Here is a 22,845-nt window from a genome sequence, read left to right as displayed (position 1 = left end):
CTCAGAAATCCGCCTGCCTCTGCCTCCCGAGTGCTGGGATTGAAGGTGTGCGCCACCAGGAACACAAAATCTTTAGTCTTAAGTTTGGCAAGTTCAAACCATGATCACTTTCACCTTCTTCCAGTGCTGTTACTAAGCTCCTTTTGGTCTTAATTCACCATAACCTTTTATGTCAAGTCTTGTCCTATAACAGCTGGAGTATCATAGGACAGTGTGCAATCAGGACTGAATCATGTCATTCCCTGTGTATAGCCATCTACCAATCCTTTTCCACTTAGAAATAAAATTCAAATTCCCTCTCATGCATGGCTCGTTAAATTTCTACAAAGTTTGTTTCCATTCTATTTTTTATTTTATTTATTTTTTAAAGATGTATTTATTTTATGTGTTTATTTCCATTCTAGTTTCAACATCTTGATAATGGAAGCCAACCATAAAGTGGTTTTTGCATTAATTCTTCCCCCAGATTGCTTCTGTATTTTTTGTTCTCACTCCTGGATCCACCTTTCTGACTGGAGATTTCTAATCCATGTCTCAGAGGCCACTGCCTCAGGAACCCTTCTGAGCCTCTGTCCGTCCGTCCATACTCCTGAGCATCACGCTCCCTTGGGCAGCACTTCATGGGCTATGACATTATCTCAACTCATTTCTTTTTTAATGTCCTGTGCTGTCTCCCTGTCTTCACTCCCTCCTCACTACAAGGTAGGGGCTGTGCTCTGTTGCCTTTTCTTTGCTTAGAAGAGTCTAAACACTGTTAGTACTCAGTAAATATTAAATAAGCAATAAATCCTAAATTCAATCATGACTACCTCTCACTCTGTGAAAGATTCCTAGGTATCTGTCATTATTTCTTTAATTGTTTTGTTGTTTTAAGTTAAGGTCTCATATGGCTCAGGTTAGCCTCCTACTCATTATTTAGCCAGGTATGACCTCAAATTTAGATCCTCCTGGGGGACCTGCTGAGATTGCAGGCATGCAACAGCACACCTGATCCTAAGAATCAAACTCAGGATCTCTCAAATGCTAAGGAAGCACTCATCAACTGGACTGGATCTCCCACCTTGTCTCTCCTTTCCTTTAAAATACAGTCTGATCGTAACCTCTCTACACCCACCTACAATATTAAATATAAACTCCAAACTTTAGAATTCAAGGCTCTCTAAGCCCTCAAACCTTCTATTCCCTACCACTTCTTTTAACTTCTTATTACACAGCCAGAATGGAACTGCATCACACAAGATGGCTCTGACTTCTCTTTCCATCTTCCCTGCTCCCAGTGTTATCTCCCTTGGCAACAAACTCCATCTACAAGTAAAATGTCACTTCTTCCATGAAGGTCAGCTTTCATTATGCCCTTAAAAATGTATCTCCTGGGCTGGAGAGATGGCTCAGTGGTTAAGAGCACTGACTGCTCTTCCGAAGGTCCTGAGTTCAAATCCCAGCAACCACATGGTGGCTCACAACCATCCGTAATGAGATCTGACGCCCTCTTCTGGTGCATCTGAAGATAGCTACAGTGTACTTAGATATAATAAATAAATCTTAAAAAAAAAAAAAAAAAGTATCTCCTTAATTTCTTACATCTTCCAAAGCCTATTTTTTTGAAACTCTAATTTTAACTCTTGTTCAATACACCTTTCTTACTTCTTTTGACTTTACCTGCCTAAGTGGTCCTTTAGGCAAAATTAGTTTTCTTTTGTTGTATTAGCAACAGTAGAGATGGAACCTAGGGTCCTCACTCGTGTTAAACAAGCACTCCAACACTGAGCTGCATGCTCATCCTATTTTAACTGTTTTTAATGTGTATGGGTGTTTGCCTGCATGTATGTCTGTGCACCATGCACATCCCTGGTACCCATGGAGGTCAGAGGAGGACACCAGAAACTCTAGAATTGCAGTGTCCGATGGGAACTGGAGCTGTGCTCTCTAAAACACCGCCAGTGCTGTTAACTACTGAGCCTCCTCTCCAGACACTCCACCCTTCACTTCTTATTTTGATAGTCTTAGTAAGTTACCCAGGTATGCTTGAATTTATCAATCCTCCTGCCTCTGCCTCTGCCTCCTAGGTGGAGGTTATAGCAGACAAAAATTTTAACATGTTAAACACCCTGTATAATTAAATATCCCTGAGATTAACTGTTTATTAAACTAAATTAAGTCCGTCGTTTGTTTGACAAGCAAACCCATGAAGAGAAAGCTCACATGTCATTGCCTCTGAGAAAGCTCTCTGTCCTTCTTCCATTTAATCTATGCTCTACTCAAATATTTCCTGACAACCAACTATTGCTATATCTTTTCTAGATGGATGAAAACCTTAAAGAATAGTTACAGACAATTCACACTCTAGAATCTAGGTTCAAGTAGAATTATGTTAAATGTACCTACAAAGTAATACAATTTTTTCCTGTTTATTCTTCTTGCCAGTTATCTATCAATGAATAGAAAACTAAAATATAGACAGACATACAACAAAATATTATCCAGCCTTAAAGGAAATATAATTTGAGCCCATGCTGTAACATATATGAACCTTAAAGATATTAAACTTAAGAATGATAAGCAAGGGGCTGGAGAGATGGCTCAGAGGTTACAAGCACTGACTGCTCTTCCAGAGGTCCTGAGTTCAATTCCTAGCAACCACATGGTGGCTCATAACCATCTGTAATGGGATCCTATGCCCCCTTCTGGTGTGTCTGAAGAGAGCAACAGTGTTCTCATATACATAAAATAAATTTTTAAAAATGATAAGCAAAAGCTGGGCGATGGTGGCACACGCCTTTAATCCCAGCACTTGGGAGGCAGAGGCAGGCAAATTTCTGAGTTCAAGGCTAGCCTGTTCTACAAAGTGAGTTACAGGACAGCAAGGGCTATACAGAAAAACCCTATCTCAAAACAAACAAACAAATAAACAAAAGATAAGCAAGACACAGAAGAATAAGTACCATTTATATGAGGACCCTAGAATAGTAAATTCAGAGACAGAAAGAGAACAACAGTGACAACAGTTAAAAAGCAGGAGTTAGGCTGCAGAGCAGCAGATCTCTGTGAGTTAGAAGCCAGCCTGGTGTACATAGCAAGCTCCAGTCCAGCCTAGGTAAACAGAAGGGGCAACTGAACAAACTCTAATGAAGGTATAGGTGCCTTTGTTCTCCTACTCCACTATCACACACATGGGTTACAAACTCCTCAGAGTAAAGCCATGCTTTAAGTATATCTATATTCCCAATCCTAGAAATAATGCCCAATGTAAAGATAATCTTCTAAATTTTACTACTATTCCACAATAAAATGGACTGACTGCCTCTGAAGGAAGATCACAGGGTCCTTTTTTTTTTTTTTTTCTTTTGGTTTTTTTGAGACAGGGTTTCTCTGTATAGCCCTGACTGTCCTGGAGCTCACTTTGTAGACCAGGTGGGACAGGGTCCTTTTTTAAGGAACTGACCCATGTAAACTAGTAAATATTGAAGATTCCGTTAAATTTTTAAAAACCATTTTATTACATATGTACACGAGTATTTTGTTTGCATGTATGTATGTATTCCCTAAATATGACTGGTACTCACCAAGGTCACAGGAGGGTGTCAGACCCGAGGACTGGAGTTATAGATGGTTGGTAGCGAGCTGCCCATGTGGGTCCTCTGCAGCCAGTGTTCTTAATCCCTGAGCCAACTCTCCATCTTAATTCCTTTTATCATCAAGTCCTAAAAGTGGCTCTAGACTAGGAAAGCACTGCTTATCTTGGTTCCTGAAGAATGCTGCAACTTCAGCTAAGTCACATAACCTTAAAAACCATCCCATTTACTTACTTCTCTCCCTCTCTCGCTCTCTCTCTCCCTCTGTGTGTGTGTGTGTGTGTGTGTGTGTGTGTGTGTGTGTGTGTGTGTACATGCTACTCAGTCCGTGTGGAGGTGAGGGAACAACTTGTAGCAATGAGTTCCCTCCTTTTACCATGTGTGTCCTGGAAAGCAAACTCTAAATATGAGTCATGGCAGTAGTGCCTACCTGCTGACCCATCCATCAGCCTGCCCATTCTATAACATTTACAGGCTTTTCCTCTTGAACATAATATAAATAACTGTTATTTTTAGGTAGGTATAACTAAGAATTTGAGGATGAAATACCATCTTGGTGAAATTAAAACATTTTCTAGAGCCTAGCATGTTGGCACACGCCTTTAATGGAAGCACTCAAGAAGCAGAGGCAGGTGGATCTGAGTTTGAGGCCAGTATGGTCTACAGAGTGAGATCTAGAATAGCCAGGACTACACAGAGAAACCCTATCTTGGAAAAAAAAAAAATCTAGAGGTCCAGTGAGACAGCTTGGTGAGTAAAGGCATTTACTGCACAATGCTGGTCACATGGGTTGCTTCATAGTACCCAATTAAAGGTAGAAAGAGAACTGAACCCACAAAGTTGTCCGCTGACCTCCACATGTGAGTGATGGCTTGTGTGCCCACATACATACCTCATACACACCCTTAATCCTTTCATTCCAGTATAAGGAGGCAGAGGCAGGGAGGGGTATCTCTTGTGGTCAAGGCCAGCCTGGTCTACATAATAATTCTAGGTTAGTAAGAGCCAAACAGTAAGGCCCTGTGTCAATAAATAATAGCTGGAGATGAGGTGGTAGAGTTTTTGCCTAGCACCATGAAGCTTTTAATGAATAAGTAAGTGGATAAACCACCTATATTATACAACTAAATCACAAAACTTTATTACAACTAGGTGATTTTAACACTTTATTTTTATTTTTAAATTATGCGTATGTGTTTATGGAGGTCAGAAGAGGGCATCAGATCTTCTGGAGTTGCAGATACAGGCAGTTACGGGCCACCTGATGTGGGTTCAAAGAACCATCAAAATCAGGTCCTCAAGGGCTCTACATATGCTCTTAAATATTGGGCCGTCTCTCTAGCCTGCAATTATGCAATTCTAATGATTAAAATTAAATGTTGAGGAGCTGGTGAGATGGCTCAGTGGGTAAGAGCACTGACTGCTCTTCCAAAGGTCCTGAGTTCAAATCCCAGCAACCACATGGTGGCTCACAACAATGTGTACAATGTGTAGTGAGATCTGACGCCCTCTTCTGGTAAGTCTGAAGTCAGTCAGCTACAGTGTACTTATGCATAATAATAAATAAATCTTTGGGCTGGAGCAAGCAGGAACTGAGTGAGCGGAGTTGACAAAAGCGAGCAGGGCCTACTGGAGCGAGTGGGGTTGACCTAAGCAAGCAGAGATCCTAAAAAATTCTATTCCCAACAACCACATGAAGGCTCACAACCATCTACACAGCTATAGTGTAGTCACATACATACATACATAAATCTTTTTTAAAAAATTAGCCGGGCGTGGTGGTGCACGCCTTTAATCCCAGCACTTGGGAGGCAGAGGCAGGCGGATTTCTGAGTTTGAGGCCTGCCTGGTCTACAGAGTGAGTTCCAGGACAGCCAGGGCTACACAGAGAAACCCTGTCTTGAAAACCAAAAAATAAATAAATAAATAAATATAGAAATAACTAATGAAGTTGCTCTTGACCTGTTTTTAATATATGTCTCATTCTTGTGAGAATAAAATGTCCTAGCTCTACCATTTATAAAACGCCAGTATGTCTACATGGAAGACAGAGCCCAGACTAGACCTGTTCTATTATCTACCTCTCCTCATCTGTCAAAACTATGCTGAGTTCCACTTCTCAAGCCCACACTAGGAAAATCTAAAGCTTCTGGAGAATTAAGTTACGCCCATGACTTTTCCTTCATTAATGAAGGTAAGAGAATCAGATAAATATTCTTTATTCCCTAATATTTAGGAATTTTAGCCTCTTTATCTTATTAATACATATATTAAAATAAAAAATAAAATAGGCACCATTTTATGTTTAAATGTTTTACATACAATAAAGGTACTTTAAATTTAAAATGTTAGGAAAGCTAAAAATTATATATCTAAATTAAATAAAAATGGAAAATATATAAAGATTTAAATAAAATACAGAACTCTCTATATTTATGCTAGGAAGACTCCAGCCAGAAGCAGAAAAGCACTTACCTCAAAGTCAATGTATAATCCCCCTGCATTTTCGTTGAGGCATCACGAACTAAGAAGGTACCATCTGGCATGTCCCGCAATTTGTCATTTACCTCTTCCCTGAGAAGCAAAATTATAGGAAACATTTGAAAAGGAAAAAAAAACCTTAAATCTTAATAATATGTCTTCACATATAATTATCAAGACCAGCTGGAAGTTGCAACATTCCCGAGTCTCCAGCAGTCATGCAGGTCCTCCCCATGGAAACAAAATCTGATTTTATTTCTGGTGTTATGTAATCTAGGGAAAGACGACTTGATGTCTAACTCCTCCAGATTTCAATTGTCTGTACAGATCGTGTTTCTAATAAGCCATTAGGGCTTTCTCAGGCAGGTCTGAACATGAAGAGCTTCAAGAAAACCCACAGCTGTTTAGGAAGAAGGTCACTGCTTTAAGTGGCAGTGGTACTGTTACTGAGCAGAGGGGAAAATTCACTGAAGTTCAAAGACTATCAACACAGTGCTCTCTAATTTGATTAGTGTTAACAACAAATTCCTTCTGCAGCTTAGGAATTTCAGGAACATTACTCAGTGGAATGTAAGACATAAAAGATCCTTGAACTCCAATAAAACATGATTTTAAAGTATAGTTTAAATGGCACTTAAATATTAAAAACATTCTTATTATATAATTGGTCTACTGAATTTTAATATAAAATATATTAAGTCCTTTTCAAAAGTTAAACACAGAATTAACAAATCATCTAGCAATCCCACTTTTGGAGTAAATATCCAAAATCATCAAAAGCAAGAAGTCTAGCAGATATTTATTTATAAATAATGTTTATAGCAGCTTCATTCATATCAGCACATAAGCTTAAAAGAAAAAAAGACCCAAAGTCCACCAAATCCTTATTTTAGTTGAACAAACAAAATGTGATATTTATAAATATTAGGATATATTTAGCCTTAAAAAGAAATGAAATTCTGCCACATGAATGAACTATGAAGATATCTGAAAGAAGTGAAAAGCCAGTCACAAATGTTTAATATTATATAATCACGCTATTTACAGTAGTTGAATTCATAAATACAGAATATAGAAGCCTGGTCAGGAAGGGCTCAAGGAGAGGAAGGAGACCTGTTTTAACTCGTAGAGTTTCAGTGAGAAAGATGCACAAGTTCTGAAGACAGATGGTAATTATGTGTGTAACAGTATGAGTGTACCTAATACCAATGAAAGGGTAAAATGATATGGGTAAAAGAGAGATGGGATGGGTACCACTTGGTAGCAGAACAAAGGTTGAGAGAAACACAGAAGGTGATACACTGAGGCACTACAGCATCCTCTGGAGCCAACCTCCACAGAAACAGCTGGGGGTTAAAAAGAAAAGAAAGCGTGGGGTGCAAGTGTGCAAACTGTCCAGTCAGGAGGCTGAGGCAGGGGGACAAAGTCAAGGTCAATAGGGTCTACAGAACATGCTTGTAGCCAGACTGAGCTACATAGTGAAACTTTGTCTCAAAGAAAACAAACAAAACCATTGGAGACCCATTAAACTTTAATGAGAAAAATATAAATAAAAGATACAATATTCAATTAACAGTGTGTGAGTAAACATATATTCCCTCTCTGAGTTCAAAATTATCTAAATCTACATTTAACCCAAAAAGCAGATCTCTCCTTGATGTCTATATAAATAAATTACAAAAAAGAAGTCACGAATTTAAAAGAGCATGGAAGGAAAAGGAAAGTTTGGAGGGAGGAAATGATGCAGTCTCAAAAACTAAAAGAAATGATTTTTTAAAAACAGCACCAAACCAGGTCTACACACCTCTAATCCCAGCACTCGGGAGGCAGAGGCAGGCGGATTTCTGAGTTCGAGGCCAGCCTGGTCTACAGAGCTACTTCCAGGACAGCCAGGGCTACAGAGAAACCCTGCCTCAGAAAATGAAAAATAAATCAACAGACCTGCATGAAAATCACCTAATGATGGGCATGGGGGAATGTGCCCATTATATCCCAGCACCCCAACAGCTGAGGCGAGAGATCTAGAGTCTGAGATGGTTCAAGGTCAGCACTGAGTACAAAGCAAGACCCTGCCTCGGAGGTTCCTGGGCTCCACCTCAACTGACTCTTGTGCATGCAAACATCTTAGATCAACTGCCCTAGGGAGAAAAAGGTAAGGGGCTGAGCCAGGTGGTACAGGTCTGTAACCCCAGATGCCTGGGAGGGTAAGTGAGGAGGGTTCCAAATTCAAGACCTGACTGGGTTACAGAGGAAAAGGCAGGCCAGCAGGAATGGTGATGGACGGGAAGCAGAGGGAGAGTTCGGTTACACACTGAGTGTCAGGCCATCCAAGACTGCAGAATGAGAGCCTATCTAAAAAACAAAACAAAACAAAACAAAACAAAACAAAACAGGTAAAGGAATCTAAGTTCCTTTATTCTAATCACATGTAACTATATTAAATGTGTAAGGATTATATATTCACAAGTTCATCCTTGACATGGGATAGAAAAGTATAGTCACACTCATAACCCAAAGGTCTTCCTGTCATTTTGTCTTGAGAATGAAAGAATGATACTTTTGTTTAAAAAGGGTTTTTTTTTTTTATTGTCTATGGGTGTTTTGCCTGTATGTATGTCTATTCACCAAATGCATGCAGAGCCTGTGGAGCCAAAAGATGTTGGACTCTCTGGAACAGAAGTTGTACATAAAACCTCCAGCCCTACAGACTTTTAATTTTTTTCTTCATTTTGTGTGTATATGTGTCTGTTTGTGTGTGTGTGTTGACACACCACAATGCATGTGAGGTGGATCATGGGACAACTTGTGGAATCAGTTCCCTTCTTCCACTATAGGAATCCAGGGAATTGAACTCAGGTAATCAGGCAAGGCACAATCACCTTTAAACCTCTGAGCCATCTTACCAGCCCCAAATGCACCTTTGAAGGGTTACCACACATACTTTTTAAAATGTAATCATTAAATGAAAGCCTATAGAGCACTAAACTATTTAACTACTACTTCAAAATCAATTAAAAATACTGAATTCAGCCAGGCAGTCATGGTGCATGTCTTTAATCCCAGCACTTGGGAGGCAGAGGCAGGTGATTTTCTGAGTTCAAAGCCAGCCTTGTCTACAGAGTGAGTTCCAGGACAGTCAAGGCTATACAGAGAAACCCTGTCTTGAAAAACAAACAACAACAACAACAACAACAAATAAATTAAAAACACTGCATTCGATTACAATAGATTTTTGGTTACCTGGAAATGTCTCCCCAGTACCACTCTGCATCTTGAAGAGAAACGAAACTGTCCTTCATTCCATTTGTAACTGCTGAAGTCATTGGCTTAGGTGGCTTTGGTGGAAGAGCTAGAAGATAAATAATGTATGTTATTTTGAATATGAAAATGATTCATTTTCTAATTTCTTCACCCAGGACTAGTTCCTGTGTGAAATAATCAATGTGAAATAGGATTCAATCAAATCAGCTGTCAGGTTAGTGTTAGTCAGGAGGACCCTTTTGAAATGTTACCAATAGGTGCCTGAAATATAAAGGTTTTTCCTCTTCATAAAATACTTTTACTTCAGTAAAACTTCACACCTTTGAAACATCAGTAACCTAACCTGAGTGATTCATTCCAAAAACTATTAAGTGACTAATGTACAACATGAAGACTCTAGCTAATAACTAACATTATATTGGATATTGGCAATGTAACACCATATTGGACTTTAGGTATTCTTATTCTTGACATAGGGTCTCACTGTGTAATCCTAACTGTTCTGGAATGCACTATGTAGACTAAGTGGCCTGCAGGTAAGGTGTGCTGAACTAGCCTGGTAACCTAAGTTCAAGTTGCCCTGGATCTCACTGGTGGAGGGAACCAACTTTTGACTACTATATACACATTGTGATTTACACACTCACAGTGTGAGTGACTCCACTCACTCTACATGAATGGAGAAGTCAAGCTGAGCAAAAGGAAGTGGCACAAGTGTGTGCACTCAGTTCTTGCTCCTATTTGTGAGTGTACCATAACTAACTGTCAAATTCCTGTCTTCAATTCCCAACAGTAACGAACTAGACCATGAAACTGTACCAAACTATACCAAAGTTAGCCTCTCTCTCCCGAGTTGCTTTTTGTCATCACAGCACAGAAATGAAGCCAGAACAGACTGTCACACTCAGCTGAGAAAAGAAGTGAATTCTCTCCTGAAGACAGCAGAAATAAGGAAAAGTCTAGAACAGACATTATGTCGTGCTAAAGTCAAACCCATGAATTGGGTTTCAAGTGGGCAATCATAAGGCATACTTTGTTGAGACTATGAGTGTATATCTAAATAACCACATTAAGAAGCACTGCAATAGCACTCGGGAGGCAGAGGCAGGCGGATTTCTGAGTTCGAGGCCAGCCTGGTCTACAAAGTGAGTTCCAGGACTTAGCTCTGGCTACACAGAAAAACCCTGTCTCAAAGAAAAGAAGAAGAAGAAGAAGAAGAAGAAGAAGAAGAAGAAGAAGAAGAAGAAGAAGAAGAAGAAGAAGAAGAAGAAGCAGCAGCAGCAGCAGCAGCACTGCAGTAAATGTCACATTTTGATTCATCAATGTTATAGTAAGTTAAACTTACACTGTACTGTGCTGTGCCTAAAAATACATAATGTATTTTAAAAAAACACATTATTACTAAAGATGTTAATGATATCTAAGGCTTCAGCAAATCCGGATCCCAGAGAAGCTTAGTGTTAATAGCTAATGACTGGACAAAGCATGAGTACTGAAGGCTGGTCACAATTTCTTAAAATAGCAAAAAAGCAACCTCAGAGTTTGCCATGCTGACTGACTCTCCCTTTCAGGAAAGATTCCAGTCATGTGATGATGTTGAACTTTTTTCAAGTAGAACTTTTACAAATGGAGCAAAAGCCTAGTATGGTACTAGCATGGCATTCCACCTCTGTAATCACAGCACTCAAGGAAGTTAGAGCTGTACAGTGAGTGTGACACAAGGCTGATTATACAGAAAGACCTTGTCTCAAAGTACGAGAGATAGAAATAAAATTTACAGTCTCTCAAACTGTGCTTCATCAGCTAGGATTATTTAACATCCTAAATCCTGTGTATCACTTCATCAACATCACAGTATCTTTACTAACAGATTCCACCTCAGTAAACGAATTCTAACTCAAATTCTCTTGTCATTTCTACCACAGCTGCAGTTCTGACTCCCTCGATGCCATGTGTGATTGAACCAAATCCCTCCAGGCCCTTGGAAATGTTTATGTTCTCATTACCTTCCATGACTCACACTTATGTTGCTTTCTTAAGTAAGGTCTCATTAAGTAGCCCAGGCTGCCCTCGGATCTGCTGTCTCCCTGCTTCAATCTCCTGGATGCTAGTGTATTGTAGGGATGCCCCACCATGCCCAGACACAACTTTTGTGTCTTTTCCTTCAGAGTATCTATAACAATGAATCCTTCCTGAAAGATTCATCATTTCCCTCAATCATTCACATCCATCAAAGGAATCACTATTTATGGCTGCTATAGCCATTAAAATGAAATCACTGAGTAAAGAGCTTACTGTACAAGCCTGGTGACCTGAGTTTAATCCACAGAACCTATGTAAAAGTGAAAGGAACAAATAGACTACAAACACAAACACAAACACACACACACACACACACACACACACACACACACAAAATGCAGTTACTTTTTGACCACCAGCTGTAGAATTGATGTTACAAGCAGGCAGGCATAAAAACAATATTTAACCAGACCCCCTAGAACACCCAGGGACTAAGCCACCAACCAAGAAATACACATGGAGGGACCCATGGCTCCAACTGCATATGTAGCAGAGGATGGCCTTGTCATGCATCAATGGGAGGAGAGACTCTTGGTCCTGTGAAGGCTCGATGGATGCCCCAGTGTAGAGAAATTCAAGGGTGGGGAGGTGGAAGTGGGTGGGTGGGTAGGGGAACACCCTCATAGAAGCAGGGGAAGGGGAGATAGGATGGGGGGGAGCTATTGGGAGGGACCAGGAAAGGGGATAACATTTGAAATGTAAATAAAGAAAATATCCAATAAAATTTAAAAAAACAGTATCTTTCATTTGAGTAACCATGTATATTGTGTGTTTTTTTTTTAAAGCTTTATTTATTTATTATATGTAAGTACACTGTAGCTGTCTTCAGACACTCCAGAAGAGGGAGTCAGATCTCATTACAGATGGTCATGAGCCACCATGTGGTTGCTGGGATTTGAACTCCGGACCTTTGGAAGAATAGTCGGGTGTTCTTACCCACTGAGCCATCTCACCAGCCCAACCATGTATATTGTTAACAAGCAGTATTTTGAAAAGAATATTTTCTGAGAAGATCTCAATATTTTCAGTAAAACATATTATAAGCAGATTTACTGTGTTACTAGTAGGAAATTATTAGTTTCAGATTAAAGTGAACAACCGCATTCACTCCTAACAAGAAAGTGAGTCTGTCCTTTCAAGCCAGGTACCAACAGCTAGAAGATATCATAGGTGACACTGTCTAAAGGCAGTTCTACTCACACTGGAAATGTATGGCTTACTGCCGCCAGCTCTGTCATTCATCTTCCCTCGATCATGTATGTAGTATGCAGCTGCCCATGCTGCTACACTTTGTTTTGGCTAGAGACAATTCTTTCCTAAAACCACAGGAACCTCCAATACTGTTGTACTAACACACTTTCCTTTCCTTCTGTAGCTTCTTCACTTCTCTCACCTTCACAGAGCTCTAGAGCGAGACACTTGCTCAGGATTGGGCCCTGGCTAATAGGGATATAATAGTCAGTGGTGTCATCCATACACATCATCCAAATTCTCTCATATCAATATGAAGTCTATTTTGCTTCCCCATTATTTATGAAGTGTCCAGAGAGGCACACACTTAATTTCCTTTAACAAGAATCCTCTGTGTTAACTCTTTGGCCGTTTGGCAAAAGAAGACCATCTTTTGGCCTATTTCAGCTTTCTTGAAATGCTGTCTTTACCAAATTTACTCATTTCTAGTATTTGCATTAAAGTGAGACTTAGAGCCAAGTGTAGGGACATGGGCCTCTTATGGAACCATCTAGGGAGTGGAAGCAGGGGGATGGAGAACTCAAGGTTATCCTCTGCTACACTGAGGATAAGAGTGGGGCTAGTCTGAGCTACACAAGAACCTGCTGCAAAAAAAAAAAAAAAAATCTACATAAATGACACTGAGAAGACAGTTCAGGAAGTAAAGTGCAAACTCAAGGACCTGAGTATGATTCCCAGAACCAACATGAATCCTACCTAAGCTCAAGAGATACACACACAAACACACAGACACTCAGACACACATACACATAAATATACATATATTAATAGTGATACAAAATGAGCATCCCGAATCTTTTCATATTTTGGAATGTTTGCAATCACATAAAAAGCTATCTTGCAAGCCGGGCGTGGTGGCGCATGCCTTTAATCCCAGCACTCGGGAGGCAGAGGCAGGTGGATTTCTGAGTTCGAGGCCAGCCTGGTCTACAAAGTGAGTGCACCGAGAAACCCTGTCTCGAAAAACAAAAAAACAAACAAACAAAAAAAGATATCTTGCATAAGGGGCATAAATCCAAATATACAATTCATTCATACATCCCATAAATTTAGCCTGAAAGTAATTTTATACAACATTTTTATTATACCTGTTTAAACTGTGAGCTATCACATGAATCAAGTGTGAAGTTTTCTACTTTTGGCATATAAACACTCAAAAGCTTTGGATTTTTTAATATAGTGTGGTAGCACTTATAGTCTCAGCACTATGGAAGCTGAAGACTCTTAGGAAAATCTAAGAGTTCAAAGCCAGCCTGGACTATACATTTAGCCTGTACTGTATACAGTAAGACATTGTTTCTAAAACAAAACATCTGGGCAGAGTGACTCGTGCCTAAATCCCAGCATCTAGATAGCTGAGGCTGGAGAACAGCCCATAAATTCTGGTACAACATGGATTATATAGTGAGTTCCAGGCAAGCCTGGGATACTGATCAAAAATTCTGTCTTAAAAGTGAGATTTCAGATTTTGGTTTATCACATTAAGGAGGGTAATCGATGTGTGCCACTCACATGGTTGCATAACAGTATAGAATGAAAAGCAGAAACGGGGCTGGTGAGATGGCTCAGTGGGTAAGAGCACCCGACTGCTCTTGCAAAGGTCCAGAGTTCAAATCCCAGCAACCACATGATGGCTCATAACCATCCGTAACAAGATCTGACGCCCTCTTCTGGAGTGTCTGTAGACAGCTATAGTGTACTTACATATAATAAATATATAAATCTTTTAAAAAAAAAGAAAGAAAGAAAAGAAAAGCAGAAACAGTTGTAAGATGTCTGTGCTGTTTCTATGAGACTGATCCCCATAGGCTCCTACACTTAAATACTTGGCCCTCAGCTGGTGGAACTGTGTGGGAAGGATTAAGAGGTATGGCCTTGTTGGAGGAGATGTGTAACTGGGGTAAGCCCACACTATTCCCAGTTAGGTCTTGCTCTGTTTCCTGTTTGTGGACGGACTTTAAACTCTTAGCTACTACCCCAGTGCCATGCCTGCCTGCCTGTTCCAAGCTCCCTGCCATGATAAACATGGACTCACCTTTTAAAAATATAAGCCCCAAATAAACTCTTTTTTCTCTAAGTTGCTTTGGACATGTTATCTTTACAGCAACAGAAAAGTAACGAAGATAATGTATTAATATTTTCAAAGAGCTTTATGCATATTAGAAAATCGTGCATGAGTAGGAGGTATCTTCAAAGTACAAAGTAAACCAATAAATTTTTTTATTAAATATTATAGGTGCGTTGTGCCTGAGTGTATCACCTGGGTGGAAGAGCCTACATAGGACAGAAGACATGCTGGATCCTGGGAACTGGAGTTATAGATAGTTCTGAACCATGTGGCTGCTGGGAACTGAACCCAAGTCCTCTGCAAAAGCAACAAGTACCCTTAACTGCTGAGTCATCTCTCTAGCCCCCAAAATCTCTCATCTCATCTCTCTAGCCCCCGAATCAATGAATTTTAATACATTATGAAAAGTTCTTCAATATGATTTCAGATTCAACTTTTCAACTAAACTTCAAGAAAACTATCGTAAAGTTTTGTGTTGTATTGTATTAAAGAGAAATTTAAATATTAATTAACCATTAAAATATACCTTTATGCAACTAGTTAGTTATCAACCTGAAGCTGGAATTTCTTTAAAGACTTCATTAGAAACCATGCCTGGTCTACAGAGTGAGCTCCAGGACAGCCATGGCTACACAGAGAAACCCTGTCTCGAAAAACCAAAACAAACAAACAAACAAACAAACAAAGAAACCATGTGTAGGTTGTTTGTGGCTCAGGATGTAAGAGCTCTGCTGCCACTCTCCTCAGCAGGCTACCTGCTACCAAGCTCTCCTGCCAAGCAGTGACAGTGTTTTCTCTGCCCTGAACTCTAAGCCACAAATAAACCTTCCCTCTCATGAAAAAAAGAAAAGAAAAGAAAAGAAAAGAAAAAAGAAACCATGTATAGTGGTACACAGAACCCAGGAGATTGAAGCAGATGGATCATGAACTTGAGGCCATACTGAGATCTCAAAAAAACAAAAAACAAAAACAAAAACTGGGTGCTGGAGTGGTTGCTCAGTGGTTGAGAGCACTGGATGGTGTTCTAGAAGACCTTGTTTCCATTCCTAGAACCCATATAATAGCTCACAACTCTCAGTAACTCCAGCTCCAGGGGATCCAAAGCCCTCTTCCAGCCTCGTGGGCACCAGCCACACAACGTGGTGCGCAGACATACAGGCAGGTAAAACACCTGTACACATCATTTTTTTAAGTTTTTTAGAAAGAAAGAAAGAAAGAAAGAAAGAAAGAAAGAAAGAAAGAAAGAAAGAAAGAAAGAAAGAAAGAAAGAAAGAAAGAAAGAAAGAAGAGAGGGCTGGAGAGATGACTCAGCGGTTAAGAGCACTGACTGCTCTTCCAAAGGTCTTGAGTTCAATTCCCAGCAACCACATGGTGGCTCACAACCATCTGTAATGGGATCTGATGCCCTCTTCTGGTTTGTCTGAAGACAGCGTAAACTCACATAAATAAAACAAATAAATCTTTAAAAAAAAAAAAAAGTCAACGAATGTCCCTCAATACTTCCCTTTCTTAATTTCTCAAATTTGGTTTTGTAAAAGTTCCTTATGATACAGGCCTGTAATCCCAGCATTTAGAAGGCTTTAGCAGGAGAATTCAGAGTTCAAAGCCTGGGCTATATTAAGAGCCTGTCTCAAAAGAAAAACAAGACATGTTTACCCTCTAAATAGTAAATCCTTTCTCCCACAAATGTCCTTGATGTGAAAAATTCTCAGCTTAAGAAAATGTTAAAATTAAAAAAAAAAAAAAAAGAAACTTTTCATTAAGTTCTCAGTTATATAGTACTACAGTACTAACAGTATTTAAATATAAAGAAACTAAAGGATTATCCAATTTAAATTTTATCAAAAGCAAATGAGTTGTCAATAAAAGATACACAACAAACCTGAAGTATTTAATCAAATGATAAATCCGAGTAGGAAGTTTCAGTCATGGTATTATAACTGACCATGTTAGTAGGTCCATATCTTGAATTTCTAGAAAATATCAATTTTACTAATCACCATTCAGAAACAAACATAAAAATCTCAGTGCATATATTTGTAAATAACTAGGTATTATAAAAGGCTCAAAATATAAAACTAATAAAACAAAATAAGCCTTTAAAATATAGTCCCTAGACAAAAACCATTTTATTTTAAAGGCATAAGACAACAACAAATTAGAACTTCTCAGAGTATTATAACTGTTTATGGTCAAATTTACTTGGAAAAATAACTGCTTAATCAAGCTACTCTGGGAGAAAGAGAAGTTATATGGAAAGAAAATGTGTTATTTTAATTAAATTTTCAACTTTTTGAAAGTCTTCTGTAAAACAAAAGAAAGAAACAAAACATTCAAAAAAATAAGAGGGGAAAGCTTTAACCAACTTTTTTACAAAAGCAGTAATCAGACACTATCTTCCTCGGCATCACTGAGCTGCCACATTCGATCCAGACTTCACTGAACACTTGGCATGCAGGACTGAAATGCAGAACAATTTTGCTCATGCATGGACAAATGAAATCCCACCCCCACCTCCACAATGATTTTTGCTCCTAAGTAAAATTAACCTTTTCCTACACCCCAACCATCAGTCTGCTTTGTCAACTAAATCCCAGTCCCACATCAGATGTTACTGGTAACACTGAGTGAAAAGCTGATGCCACACTCAGGAGAAACTACCATATCAGATGACTCCCTTAAACTTGCACTGGACACTTCCACTTTTGCTGAATAATTCAACTCACAGATAAATGATGTCAAGCCCCTCCACAGTGAAGTTATCACCCACTACTACACCAGGAAAAGAAATCACAGGAGAGACTGTGCTTCATGTTGTTTCTATTAAAAACAATATACCTTCTGTTGAATACCTTTTGCAAAATGGAAATAACCCAAAAGTTAAAGATCACACTCGATGGACACCATTGCATGAACCTGATGGTCATGGGCACCTGAAGGTACAGAATTGCTGTTCCAGCATAATGCTTTGGTAAACACCACTATCAAAAACATTCACCACTCTACCATGTGACCAAGAATGGGCACATAGATATAGTCAAAGTGTACTGTCCTATGGTGCCTGAGGAATGCTGTAAACAATTTGGTGTGTAGCCTGTTATCATACAGACAATGAGAATTTAAGATAATGATTGCTGCTACCAGAGAAGAATGAATCATTCAGCACTAGCCAGTGCTCAGTCACAAACGCCAGGCAGCAGAAGAATGGGCTACTAGGCTTGTAGGCAGTGGCTTTCATAACAACAGAAGATGCTTGGCAAACTTGAGATAGCTCTTAAAGCTAGAAAATGTGCTAAGTTTGACAGAACAATGACTCAAGTCATTGTTCCTGATGAACAAACCTCAAAGTCCTTTGAAGTGTATGCTTGAGGATTCACAAAGGATGCTGGCCTCTTTGCAAAGTACATGAACAGGAAGAATAATATGAAGTTCTTGGTGGTCCATAGAGGAGCAGGCTCAACAGAGGACAGCTGTTGCTAAAGCTATCTGATGGATGCTACTTCTTTTGGGAGGTGTAAATTTCAAACATCCCCTATAGAATGACCGTCTTAAGCTCACTGCTGCAGCAGGTGACAAGGTCCTCAGTAGAAAGCCCAAGCCAAGCAGTGACATGGTTCAGACCATCAACACAGTTACCTACCACACATCAGCACTTCTGTGTGAAATACATCATCTATAAAGATCTTGTTTCATTGCCACCCAGGGTTAAAATTGACACCTAAATGTCATACAAGGTGAACATTTTAAGATGAACATGCATGGTTCGTGAGAACCCAACCATTGTGATATGCTTGATCATTTACTTTATGTGAAAAAGAACCATTTACATTGTTCCCTTTAAATTGAAAAATAATACAGCTGATACTAGATTGGGAATGTATTTAGAGGCCTAAACGTCTTTTAAGATTGTTTTTGTTCTCTTTAGGGTGGGGCTAAAACTCAGTGGTAGAGTCTTCAAGAAGGATGCACTAGGCACAGGGTTCCACACTGGGAACTACAAAGAAGTTTACATTTTTTAAGTGGCCTGTGGTTTTTACTGATTAGGTCTTTCAGCATCTACCAAAGACAAATAAGTCAGATGGCATCAGAGTTACTTGTCAGGCCCATAAGTGTTCTGCCATTAATTTAGTATCCTTTAGTAAACAGATTATCACTGTATTATTTAATCTGCCTTTGCTATAATAGAGCAACTATCTAAATATACCACTATAAATAGATAAAAAGTTCTATTTGCTATTATCTTTTTCTGACACTCTATTTTAGTTTCTTATTTTTTTCTTGGCTTTTCTTCAAATTATTCATTTTTTAAATCTTGCATATACATTAGGAAATCATGATGTAAACAATTGGGTATTAGTGCCAAACTGCCTCACGGAGCATATTTTCATTGTGCACACATGCTGGCTATCTACTGTGCTTCTGTACATACTTTTACTGTGCACACTTGCTGGCTGTCTACTGTGTTTCTGTGCATACCTCAGTCTTCGCTAACTTGTTTTACTATCATCATTTCTTAAAGGTCTTAGCAGTTGAAAATGGTCAAACATCATCAGTTCATTAGATTAGAAGCAATCTGTGATAAATTTTCCTGAGCATTACTAATATAAGTATCTGTGAGGATCTAATTTCTTCCCCATTCCTTTTTCTCTTTCTTCTTTACCTTCTCCTTTCCTACCTTTTATTTGTGATACTGGGGATGGAAGTCAGGGTCTTGTACATGCTAGTTACCTAGCATAGAACTATATCCCCAGCTCAGTTTTAATCTCCCTCTCTCTCTCTCCTCTCTCTTTTCTCTCTTCTCTCTCTCTCTCTCCCTCCCTCGCTCCCTCCCTCCCCTCTCTTTCTTACAGGGAGTGGGGGGAACTGCACATACAAAAACTGAGCTCTACTTGCAACCCTGTATTTTAGAGACAGTCTTGCTAAGTTAGCTAGTTTGGCCTTGAACTCATCCTGTTTTAATTTCTTTATGAAGTTTTTAGTTTGGTGGGTGATCAAGGTGGTGATTTCTCAATTCATGACACTTTCACCATACCCTACACAAAAGCCATAGCAGCAAATATATAGTATGAGTGTGAAGAGCTTCCTCCTGACACTGAAACAGCCAAAGCATTGTACAGGGGCATGAGGGCAGCTTGTCCTGTCTGTCCTGCACATTCTCATTATAAATTGACAAAATCTATAGTTTTAAAATAGTTTTAAGGAAGAGGATTATTTGATGAATCTTTCAGAAAGTGGGGTGTTTGTGACACTAAGGTTTGTAGAAATTGGTGCTGAGAGAACTACCAGTTTTGCTGTCAAAAGCCAAACAGGGGAGCTTGGCAAGCACTGGGAAGGTCTGTCACAGCTCAGAACACCAGGAGGCTGTGAAGCCAGTCGTTTCCAGATCCACTATGAAGGAAGTCTGAGATTCTGCTCATCATTTGAAAGCACACCTTACATAAAGCCTCCCTTGACATACTGCTATTTTTTCATGTCAACAGGTATATTATGTGAACAAAATATTTCCTGATTCTGGCTTTCCAGGTTCTAGAAAGTTCTGGAAATCTACAGCTCTTTCTGATATAATTCAAATTACATTCTAAATCTGGGAGTGAGGGCAACATCTGGATTAAGCTATATAAAATCTGGGGATTTTGGCCAAGTGGTAGTGGTGCACACCATTAATCCCAGCTCTTGGGAGGCAGAGGCTGGCAGATCTTTGTGAGTTTGAGGCCAGCCCTGTCTACAGAAAAAGCACAAGGATACCCAGGGCTATACACAGAAACTCTGTCTAAAAAACCAAACAACAACAACAACAACAAAACCTGGGGATTTGGTTGTAGTAGTTTTCCATTGTTTTTATTTATTCCAACTCCCGGTTGCTCTGTGTTGCATCAGGGTCTCATTCCCTATCACGTGTGTGTCTCTTCCTTGCTGGGGACTCCTGTATCTAAAAATGCCTTTGAAGGTTCTTGTCCATGTTTCATTTTCTTGCCTTGCCCCCTCTCATTTTTTTTTTTTTAACTTTTCTCTCTTAGCATTACTATTCCTCTAAATGTTGAATGGCATGAAGTTGGATTATGTTAAGCTTTTAACAGTAGGAAAATTTACTTCCTTCTATAGAAAAGCTTGCAATTTTCATTTTACCCTAACATATTTACACTTCACTCTTATTTATCATAAATCATTAAAATTACTTGTGCTTATAAAATATTATATGGATCTGATTTACAAAACTCTATCAGCTAACTACTACCAAAAAGAAAAAAAGAGAAAAAAGAAACCAACAAGTATATGAAAAGATATTCAGTATCAATAATAATATGAAAATTCAAATCAAAACCACATGCAGTAACACTTAGTACAGCAGGAAGAGCTCAGTGGCTAAGAACACGCACTGTTCTAGAAGACCTGGGTTTGGTTCCTAGCAGCTACATGGCAAGCTCACAGCTGGATGTATCTCTAGTTCCTTAGGATCTGACACCCTCTTCTGATTTCCTCAGGAAGCAAACACACACATGATGCATTTGGACACTCACCCATACTCATAATCTAAATATAAATATTTTTTTTAAATTACAACCAGGAATGGTAGCTTATACCTCTCTTTAGTCTCAGCAATTGAGAGTCAAAAATAGAGAGATCTCTGAGACAACCAGACCAGTCTGGTCTACATAGCAAGTTCCAGGCCAGTCAGGGCTACATGCTATTATAAAAAGACGAAACACAGGCGGGCAGTGGTGGCCCACGCCTTTAATCCCAGCACTCGGGAGGCAGAGGCAGGTGGATTTCTGAGTTCGAGGCCAGCCTGGTCTACAGAGTGAGTTCTAGGACAGCCAGACCTACACAGAGAAACCCTGTCTCAAAAAACAAAAATACAAACAAACAAACAAAAAAGACAAAACATAGGAATGAGATAGAGCTCAAAGCTACAGCACTTGCCTAGTTTGTATGAAGCCTTGGGTCAATCGCCAACACCGAAGGTGGGCAAGTATGACAAATGACAAGTGTCCCATATGGCAGCTAACAACTGTTACTCCACTTTCAGAGAATCCAACACCCTCTTCTGGCCTCCATGAAAGCATGTGCAAATCAAAGACAAACATATAAGCAAAATACCCACACCCATAAAATAAAAATCAATAAAGATAACAAATGTTTGCAAAGTTATGGTAGTTAAGAAAAAAGAAAGAAAAACCATATGACCCAGTAGTCCAAAAACAAAAGTAGAATGATACGATCTAACAACTCTACTCTATTTTCATGAAATCAAGTGTTAAGAATACTGTACCCTTGTGTTTGTCATAGCTTTTTGCTGTTGTTATTGTTGTTGTTTTGTTTTTTGAGACAGGGTTTTCTCTGTATAGCCCTGGCTGTCCTGGAACTAACTCTGTAGTTCAGAATTCTGAAATTGGAAATCCGCCTGCCTCTGCCTCCTAAGTGCTGGGATTAAAGGCATGCACTACTACTGCCTGGCTTCTCATAGCATTTATTCATAAGAAATACAATCTAAATATAAATCAATTCACAAAAAGATAAAGCATGGCATGTATGCAAAATAAAATATTGTTTGGCCATTAAAAGGGGGTGGGCAAGCTGGGCGTGGTGGCGCACGCCTTTAATCCCAGCACTTGGGAGGCAGAGGCAGGCGGATTTCTGAGTTCGAGGCCAGCTTGGTATACAGAGTGAGTTCCAGGACAGCCAGGGCTATACAGAGAAACCCTGTCTCGAAAAACGAAAAAAAAAAGTGGGGGTGGGCACCAGGCATGGTGGTACATGCCTTTAATCTCAGCTTTAAGGAGGCAGAGGTAGTCAGAGGTAGTTTGAGGCTAGACTGGTCTACATAGTGAGTTTCAGGATTGTGAGGAAACGCAGTGACCCTGTCTCAAATATAAGTTGGAGAAGGGGGATAGGCCTGCAGTTAAGAGTGCATGGTGCTCTTACAGAGAACAGGATTCTCAACGACCACATCAGGTGCTCCAAGGTTATTCTGTCGTATACATACTAACACAATTTAAAATAAAATTAATACCTTGTTTTAATCTTGGAGAGATTTTCTTAGCAGCTAAGAGTATTTGTTACTCTTTTAGTGGGCTCGGTACCCAGTTCAATTCCCAGCATCCACATGGTGGCTCACAACCATCTGTAACT

General features: G+C 39.4%; 1 protein-coding gene across 3 annotated transcripts in view; it reads right to left on the bottom strand.

Moving 5' to 3' along the window:
* Positions 1-22,845, bottom strand: part of Pik3r3 (phosphoinositide-3-kinase regulatory subunit 3) — an 81,216-nt gene that overhangs the window by 33,617 nt on the left and 24,754 nt on the right. For all 3 annotated transcript variants that reach the window (XM_029539709.1, XM_021199734.2, XM_029539708.1), the window contains 2 exons: positions 9,294-9,402; positions 6,048-6,146 (listed from right to left, as the gene is read on the bottom strand). In XM_029539709.1, coding sequence (XP_029395569.1) covers positions 6,048-6,146; positions 9,294-9,402 — 208 coding nt within the window. The remainder of the gene's footprint in view (positions 1-6,047; positions 6,147-9,293; positions 9,403-22,845) is intronic.

This window comes from Mus pahari, chromosome 6, assembly GCF_900095145.1.
Source record: "Mus pahari chromosome 6, PAHARI_EIJ_v1.1, whole genome shotgun sequence".
Taxonomy (NCBI): Eukaryota; Metazoa; Chordata; class Mammalia; order Rodentia; family Muridae; genus Mus; species Mus pahari.
Note: the sequence above shows the minus strand (reverse complement) of the source record. Positions and strands in the feature narration are given on the sequence as shown.